A 9,611-nucleotide genomic window follows, 5' to 3' on the forward strand; every position below is an offset into this window, starting at 1 on the left:
AGTGTTCGTTTTGGGCATCTGTGAGTACAACACGGTTAAAACAACAAAATAATGTTCATAGGACTTCTCAATCAAAGAGAACATTTACTACATTTGCAGCATCCAGACGACTGACATTACTTGCATAAGAAGTTACATTTTAAACTGACATTATGTCGACAAACACTGTTCAAGAAATTTTATTTTAGGAAGCGTTGCATGCGTTGAGTGGAAACTAGTAGCCTGGCATACAGAATACAGAATTTTGTGTTCTTTTCCGTGTGAACGAGGTTTGTTTTGACACTGTTGTCTGTATGTGAATATTTTCAAAAAGTTTTTCCTCTGTTGTTGCCATGTAAATTAGGCTAAGTCATTAGGCATTTGTTCATTGCCACATGTACATCCCCTGTTTTTACACAGTACCATGTTTAAACAAAAAGAGTAAAGCCATTTATTTTTTTCAAAATGTTTACATCCATTTTCAAATGTTTTTTTTAGGCTTCAAAAAACAATAAAAAGAGAAATAAGAGCTATGAGCAGCTTGTTTGTCACAGCAAAGCATGATTATTCTGTTCCCTGGAGACTCACCACAGGCATGGAGCATTGTGGTGTTGGAGGAGGTGTTTTCTTCACTTGTGTGTGTGCGTGTGTGTGTGCGCGCGTGTGCGTGTGTGTGTGCGTGCGTGTTGCTTTCATATCACCCTCGCACCATCTGTGCTGTCTGACATTTGGTCGTATCGTCACATCAACAATTTTTGATTTTTGAAATATACTAATACAAAAAGTTCAAAAGCATTCTCTGTCTCATCCACTGATGGAGTAGGATATCAGATTTTAATTTTCCAACACTTCCCCCTCAGCAAGTGGCAATGCCCGCCTACTCAGGTGTTGGGGGGATGGTGTGTCCCGTGACGGGGTCGGACGTCGGCATCAGGAGGGCCGAGGTTCGCCAAGGCCTGCGGGAAATTATTCTCTGCAAGGACCAGGACAGCAAGGTCGGACTCCGCCTCAGGGCAATTGACAACGTGAGTCAGTATTGCTAACTCTTTGATGGCCATCATGAAGTATTTTTGTTGTATTGGGCTACATACTATACGTTCTTGTTATTTCTATCATCGTGGCCAGGGGTGTTTACTTCTTCAACTGCAGACATTGACCAGAATTTATTAGAGGGGGGGTAGTCCCTTATTTCTCCAAAGATGTTTTTATAAGATTAAGTAATATTATATCCTTTCATCAATTTTTTTATCCCGCTTATCTTTAGGCTTGCAGGTTAGCTGGAGACTATTCCAATTTATTTTGGGCTGATCACCAGCCAATTGGAGGGCACACAGACAAACATTTATTTTCCATTCACGCCGATGGGCAATTTCGAGTCTTTAACTTAACATTTCGTATGTGGAAGAAAGCCGGAGCACCCGGAGAATAGCCACGCAAGCAGTAACGGGTGTCTGTTAGAGGTACAACGCTTGTTTGGTTTAAATGGACAATGCACTTTGATATAAATTTTGACACGGTGTCTATCTATATTAGTGTGGAGGGCACAATTAGAGGAAAAAACATTTTGCGTTACAAATCGCTATATGCGGAATCTCATGTGGCCAAACCTGGAAAATAGTTAGTAGACTTCCTGCGTACGGTGCGCTAACGAGCATAGCTACAGGTTGATGACATGCATACATACGTAAACATGAACGAAGCCTAAACATTGGATATTGTCATCTTTGGTGGCTTTGTGGTGACATCTTGTGTTGAACATTGTGGACGTTTCAAGTTCCTGTGGGTGCTTTGTCTGGGTCTCTTGCTTGTAGGGTTCTGCCATTTTCCCGTGCCAAAAGGAAGTGCTTTTACCTGTTTTGCCGAATGTGGAAGTTGGTAGTGCATATGCCCTATAATAGTTCACACAGTCTGCCTTTTCTGTTTGTCTAAGTTCCTCATCATTTCTGTTTTCACTTTGGTCCTGGATTTGCGTCATGTAGTCTCAACTATCCCAGCATCCATTCTCTAGCTTCCTTGGGCTTATTTGCACTGCTTTCTCTGTATCTTAGGGAGTGTTTATCCAGCTGGTGCAGGCCAACTCCCCCGCCGCCCTAGCTGGGCTGCGCTTTGGGGACCAGGTCCTTCAGATCAATGGCCAGAATTGTGCCGGTTGGAGTGTTGATAAGGCCCACAAGGCGCTGAAGGCTGCAGCAGAGACCCGCATCGAGCTTGTGGTCCGGGACAGGTAAGACTGTCTTATACTAAGCAGGACTGCAGTGCTTTTTCATCTCCAGGCAGTTGTATTTTTGTCTACGGTTATTCTATACAAGCATTTATCTAGTTTGTAGATGTTGTCTTTGCAGTCATAGGCCCAGTACAAAACAACTGAAGACTGGTTTGACTTTTTGATGTTTGTCGAATCTCCTCATTCCAACTCAGCTTTCCCAATTACTCAAGAGTTCCCAATTGAACAATATAAATTCACTAATACAACAGACTGCAAAGATGTGGAGCCAGCATTAGATGTTTTAACACCGCTCCCAGACAGTAAATAATCACACAAAGCTATATAAACAGTATTAAGAATTGAGTATTCGATCAGCAAATTATGTAAACATTGTCTCGAATAAGATTTTAAATAAGATTTCCGGCAATTCCAATTGTTTTTATTAGTTTCTACTTTGGCTTCCTCTGCTGGTTGGTCAATCAATAGGACTTAACTGCCAAGCGGTGTGTTCTGAGTGACTCTATGTCAGAGTCACCAATCCTAAACTGTGTGTGTCTATTTGTCTGTCTAGACCATTTCAGCGCACTGTCACCATGCACAAAGACAGCTCAGGCCATGTGGGCTTCATCTACAAGTCTGGTAAAATCACATCACTGGTCAAGGACGGTTCTGCAGCCCGCAATGGCCTGCTGACTGACCATTACATCTGTGAGATCAACGGGCAGAATGTTATTGGACTTAAGGTGGGACGAACAGCTGTATTCACCAGCCACTTCATCTCATTTGTCTTGTAGTTTACCACTAATGACATGCAGCATACCTTGTAATGCTATACAAGCGGGAACATATTACATTCTTCAAATACATTTACAATTGGTTTAAAAAGTGTGTTTAAAGCAGGTGGTAGGGTTAAAACTATTTAAAAAAAAAAAAAAAAAAAAAAAAATTCATATGGTCTCTCTGTTACAGGTTGATCTGCTACATATCCCCTGCATTAAAGCAGTTTTTATGCATCACAGAACACAAACAGTGCATCACACACACTTTCTTTGGGTACTTGGCTTCCTGCGACGTTTGTTCAAATGTGTCTTCCGATTGACTGTCAACCTATTAAGTGTTCAACCAAAGTCAGCTCGATTGTCCTCCACCTCACCTGTAACCCTTAACACAACAAGTGCTAGAAAACAGTTGAATGGGTGCATGTGAATGTTTGAATGAAAAAGCTACAGCAACATCTGCATGTATGATATTTCCAGGATTCCCAGATTAAGGATATTTTGAACACATCCCCAACCGCCATGACCATCACCATCATGCCCAAGTTCATCTATGAGCACATGATTAAGAGGTAAGCTGCCAATTGAAGACATGCAGAATGCAGCTGCATCATTACTCACAAGGGCCAAAAAGGACTCACATGTTCCAATATATTCAAATAACGTAATAAGTTATTTCCTTACAGGTTACGACCTATTACATTGTTGACCAATTATTCGTTATGGGTTATATTTTAAAAAGGGCAAATTTGTTACGTTATGGGCCCTTATTACGCTACGGGCTTCTGCAAGGCATACATTTTTACTCAACAATACGCAAATATGATTTTTCTCTCTACTCTCTCTACTTTCATTGAATTTGAATTTCTTCCACCTCTTCTCTAGTCATATGGAAAACTATGGTGAAAATGAATGATCAATGATGCAGTGGTGGTTGTTACTGACATAGGATATAAAGCACACTGAAGCCAACTTTGTCCTGGAGTTCTGTTAAAAGTTGTCACAACTTCCCAGACTTGCCAATTTACCAGCCATTTTTTCTTTCTCTACCCCAGAATGTCCACCAGCCTGCTGAAGTCGGCCATGGATCACTCCATCCCAGAGGTGTGAACGTCAGGAGCGGCACATGAGAGATGTCCGTCTCTTCTCTCCCTCCCTTTGTCTGTCTCTTTCTGTCTCCCATATCATCATCGCCTTCTTTTATCAACATAATCTCACGATGCCTTGGTTATATCTTTTAGTAATCTTTATGGTCATGAGATTGAATTTTTTTTGTTTACAGTTTTTTCTTCCTCTGCGGACAAATGTGGTCCTTTTAAAAACATTTTCTACGTTCTCCTTGTAGTCCAGAATGAGACGGGTGTTATTTTAATGGTCCGAGATTGTTTTTCAAGCCATGCAAACTTCCGAGTCCAGAGCTTCCTCCTCGCGATGGAGACGATCGTTCATTTCTTCCACCTTGTCGTCCAAGATGCTGTAACAGTCAGCTGCCTGAGCCCCACCGACCACATGCACTGCTCGCTTAACATTGTCTAAAGTGTAGGTAATTTCTATTTAGTAAGTATATTATACCATTATGGTGTTTTTAAGGGTATGACATTTTATTTGTTGAGGGGAAGATAGTATTGAAACTGGCTGCGTTTGCATGGACACAGGTTTATATGAACCAGATTTTGGTGATATTGGGAATGAGATGCTATCTCTTCACCCGAAAAAGATCAAATTGGAAGCAAGCATAAAGAAACATGGCTGACTACTTTGAGAGTACATCAGTCTGTTTTTATGAAAGCTAGTAGATATGCCAACAAACTACCTTTTTTTTTTTTTTTTTAAATCTACATTTTACCAAATGACTTCCAAAACAGATAGCAGGAGCAATATACTTTTACACCATTTTGTATGCAGAACAGGTTGCTATGCTGATATCTGCTATAACTAATCGTACAGGTATCCATAAATTAATCTCCAATAAGAAACTAGGAACTTCCTAATTTTCCTTTAACGTAGCATTAGATGTGGTGTTTTGATATTTAGTGGCATTTGTGCTAGCATATTGTGTATTCAGATGGCGCAAAAGTCAGGTCAGCGTTGTCCATGGAATCGCAGCCATTTTGATGAGCGCTTCCCTATGTATGCTGACTGGGTGAGGAAATAGTCACAGATAATAATGGCCGCAGCTTCCACCATGTTAGCATTAGTGATGCGAGTGCAGTGTGCAGGTTCCGTATCCACAAACAATCCCGATCCACAAATTGTAGACAGGATCATAGTGCATCATGGGATTGGCCATCTAGGTAGTTTCGATGGTCGTCGTTCTAATTGTAGTTGTATTCGTAAGGGGCCAGGTATGTGCTGGGTGGACCCACTAAGTGCACTTTCCACTACTTTTAAATAGGTTGTCTTCCTGTTTCCATTTCAAAAGCGCTGTTTATTTTGTTGTTGAAATCATTGTGCGTATGGTGCCTCATGTTAACAAAACCATCCTCTTAATGTTCCCCATAAGAAGCTGCTCAAATTATATGCTGAAAATCAACCTTTTGAATCGATGTAAGGGTATAGCGGCCTCTTGCTTCCCCTCCCCCGCCGCCCTATTTCTGACTGAGGAGCACAGTGAAACCGAGCAGCGTTTAACTCATTATTGTTTCTTTTTTACTTCTGTCTAGTTGCTCCTTTTTGGGTGCATGTATTCTTTCCGATTTTCTGGGTATGCCATCTTATGAACATCCTTCGCATTCTGTAAAAAAAAAAAATAAAAAAATAAAAACATTTATATATGAATGTAACCAAGATAATACTATTGTAAAACAAATAAAGTCTTTTTGTTCACATCCTTTCAGTAGATTTTTTTTACATACCTTAAAAACATTGCTCAACTCTGACCTCCTGAGACTTGAGTATCATTGATTTTCAAATAACAAACTAAGACTACATTTCTATCCCCAAAACACTTAAAGGGTACCTGAACGGACCACCCATGTATTTGTAATCATCTTTGCTTCAATTTATCTTTTACTTGTTTGAAGTCCACTCCTCTTCCATTTGATGAATTTGTGATGTTTTCCCACTACATTCTGACCCTTCTTATTATGCATTGCTGACTCACTATGGTGCAAATTCTCTTGTCTGCTGAAACTGAAGAATACCAAGGAGTATTAGGGCAAGCTGGAGGGGGGACAGGACAGGGGGGAACCAAAATCAAATACGGTAAGATTGAACATGAAACATTCCCAAAAATAGTTTTTTTTTTAAATTAAATTTTTAATATTACCAGAACAAAGTTATGTTTTCAGAATAAAGTCAGACATTTTTAAGAAATCAATTATGAGATAAGTCATATTTTGGATTAAAGTATGAAAATATGGTGGTATTTTTTTTTTTAGATTCTGTTAGAGACAAAGCTGTCGTTTTTTGTTTTTTTAGATAAATTGTATATTCTCGAGAAAAACATCTGTCTACATCACAAGCATAAAGTTGTACATTTTTAAAAAATGTGTAATATTCCAAAAATAGTCATATTTTTGAGAAAAAAGATGCCTACGTACAAGATCAGAAGTATTATTATTTTTCTTTAGATTAAAGTCGTAATATTACAAGACCAATGTATATTTTTTCGAGATTAAGTGGTAATAGAGAAATAAGTCTTATTTTCAAGAATAAGGTCAAAATATTTTCAGAGTAAAGTTTTTATATTAGGAGAATGAAGAGGTACTTTTACCAGGGAGTGACGGAATGATATCAGAGGAGCAGTTTGTAACCTAGGTGAGGATGTGCAATGTAGAGGATGTCATCAAGTTGTACTTTTAGAAGAAGAAGATTAATCATTTTTATTGTCATGAACATGCATGTTCATAAAATGTGCCCTCTGCATTGAACCAATGGTGGCTGGTCACTTCTGCTGAGTCAGTCCCCTTGAATAAGACAAAAGTTAAATTCTAAAAATTAAATATTCTACATGTATTTTTAAATAAGCAGGTTGAATAGTATAAAGTTAATGACACAGGGTTACAATTTAGTTTTTCTTTGGAAGTTGTCTCCAAACAATGACATCTGTTTGTACAGGTTAGGTTTTTATGGTAAATTGATTTTGAAGAAATCAGATTTTCTTACTCAGATTACACTTTGTGACATGATCGGTTCATTTATGTTAATATTTCTTATCTGAGAGCTTTTAAGAGAAAAAAAAACAAAAAGGTGACCAACAAAAAAAGTTGACCTGATTGAGCAAAACTAATGTGATATTTAGATTCAGCCCAACAAAATTATCCTGAATCAGCAAAAAAAAAATTAAAATCCTGGACAATAAATATGTTGTTGTGTGATAAGTAAAATTATTCATTTATGTCTTGTTTCATTTCAAGACGCACTTTTTGTTTTGGGCGTCAAGACTTTGCTCGTTAAAAGTTTTACATGTACAGTCGGTCGGTCCTTCGGCATTACAAAAGATATTGCCGAGCACTTCCTGAGTCTGATGTTTTTCAGTTTTTTTTCTTCCCACTCACATTCTTCTGCCGGTTGATGATTTGCACCGGCATCCCCAAAGTGGCAGGCGGCAATCTTAACTACTTGGCCGCGGCTGGCACTTAAGTGTTTGGAGAAAAATAATGAAACACTCAGTATTTTGGCACCAGAAAGTTTGCCAAAGCAATGCTGTCACTAACAGTTTTTCAGGAAATAACTGAGGATGGGTTCCCCAAAAGTATGCGAATAGACAAATATACAAATGCCGAACTGCGATTTTGCAGGACTTCACTGGAGTTGGAGTTGGTGGAAAATTTAAGGGGTTCTGAAAACTTTCCGCACCCACTATATGTGTGTGCCCTTCAATTGACTGGTGACCAGTCCAGGGTGTGTCCCGCCTCTCGCATGAAGTCATCTGGGATAGACCCCCAACCCCCCCCCCCCCCCCCCCCCCCACACACACACACACAGAATCAGAATGATTACGCTCTCACACAGGAGACAACAACAATTTCCTCCATGCTGTTTTAATATCTTGGAGCTTTTGGTCTTGAATGTGAATGTCACTTACGCATGGGTTTGTATGACTGTACACACTATTGCAATTCAAATAGTCTTATGTTATACATGTTTCCAATATACAGCATTGATGTCTCTATGCAAGGCCATTGGATGTCCTCAGTGGTAAGATGTGAAAAGAACTACAGTACATACATCCAGGTACATAAGCACAGTATCAGACAAAGATGACCAAATAAAATGACAGTAAACATTGATAATATTGACAAAAACACACACCTTTATGTCTCTCAAGAAAATATTCTTATATTACATATTGTGGTGAATGTTAGTAGAGGGAGCCCAGATACATTGTGGGACAGAAAATGGCAAATGGTCACTTTGAAGTGTTGAGGATATTGGTAAAGAAAATCACATCACTTGCAAAACAAGATGGGTATGAACATTCTGAGTTCCAAATTTGATAAATGTTATGTTTTAATCTTGAATGAAAAAGATAAATTCCATTGTGAAGAATGATTGAAAGAGGCATTATAATACATAATGGAACTACCCCATACTTGCACATCGCATTTGAAAGGAATTGGCTGATTGAGATGTTTTTGATGATTTAAGTCTGTATGAGGCACATTCTCAATTGATCAGATGCAAATTGATCAGTTAAGTCAAACTTGTAGAAACTAATGTTGAGTGCCAACAAGATTTCTTTGTACACACTAGACAACATAAAAAGTGTCAACTCAACATAGAAAACAAAAATGTCGACTTTTATATTATGTCGATTAGTTCCATTCAGCTGTATTTTGTTAAATACAAAAGACATAGTTCAATCGCCTAGGTATTTTGGTGTTTCAACGTTCACGCAATTCAGACAAACTCAGGTTTAATATTGACACTGTTTTTATGCCTATATCGGTTCCGTGGAGCTGTATGCACAAATATTGTTTCGAGTAGGAACACTTGTTAAAATTGAAATTCAAATGTTGACTTTACTATTTTAATGTCAAACTGCTGTCAAAAATACTCACTTCTACTTTTGTCACCTTAACTTGACGTCACATTGCGTGCACTCATTGATCCACCAAAATGGAGTGAAAGTTGGATCAACAAAATTTGATTGTTGAATATTTTTTTTCTTTAACTGACAATACCATTCTATGCAACCCGAAGTTTTAAGAACATCACACAAACAAACAAAAAACAAGACAAAAACACTTGAGGACATCCATAGTGTGTCAGTCAAAGTGTAAATCTGAACTGTATTCTCGTTCTGTACAAGAGCGGGCTCCATAAGATACATACAACAGCACGTGTTCTCATAAACCTGCACAATGACATTCATTCTGAGAGCATAAGAAAATTCAATGGCTTTTTGTTGCAATATCTTTTAGCCTCGGAAACCACCTCAGTCAAGAAAGCGGGGTACTCGGTTATAGCGAGCACTGTAGGTTGCTATGAGGGGTGGAAGTTATTTTACTCAGCAGTTTTATGTTATTATTACGATTATTATTATTAAATGAATGTGTAGTGGAACCTCTCAAGTCTAGTATAGTTCAGAATCGGGGAAAATACGCCGGTAAAGTCACACAAAATGTCTGACATCATGTGTGACGCCATGCAAGGTGTTTTGTGACTTTCTTTGCACACTTAATGCCAATTCATAATCTTTTTAG

General features: G+C 38.5%; 1 protein-coding gene across 1 annotated transcript in view; it reads left to right on the top strand.

Annotated features, from left to right (window-relative positions):
- The window catches only part of sdcbp2 (syndecan binding protein (syntenin) 2), a 29,385-nt gene extending 23,596 nt beyond the window's left edge, over positions 1–5,789 (top strand). Inside the window, exons 5-9 of the mRNA XM_061789362.1 lie at positions 840–1,004; positions 2,028–2,203; positions 2,757–2,928; positions 3,442–3,533; positions 4,017–5,789. Of these exons, the coding sequence (XP_061645346.1) occupies positions 840–1,004; positions 2,028–2,203; positions 2,757–2,928; positions 3,442–3,533; positions 4,017–4,071 (660 nt within the window). The 3' untranslated portion in view covers positions 4,072–5,789. The remainder of the gene's footprint in view (positions 1–839; positions 1,005–2,027; positions 2,204–2,756; positions 2,929–3,441; positions 3,534–4,016) is intronic.
- Positions 5,790–9,611: the final 3,822 nt, after the last annotated feature.

The sequence above is a fragment of the Phyllopteryx taeniolatus genome, chromosome 1 (genome assembly GCF_024500385.1).
Source record: "Phyllopteryx taeniolatus isolate TA_2022b chromosome 1, UOR_Ptae_1.2, whole genome shotgun sequence".
NCBI lineage: Eukaryota > Metazoa > Chordata > Actinopteri > Syngnathiformes > Syngnathidae > Phyllopteryx > Phyllopteryx taeniolatus.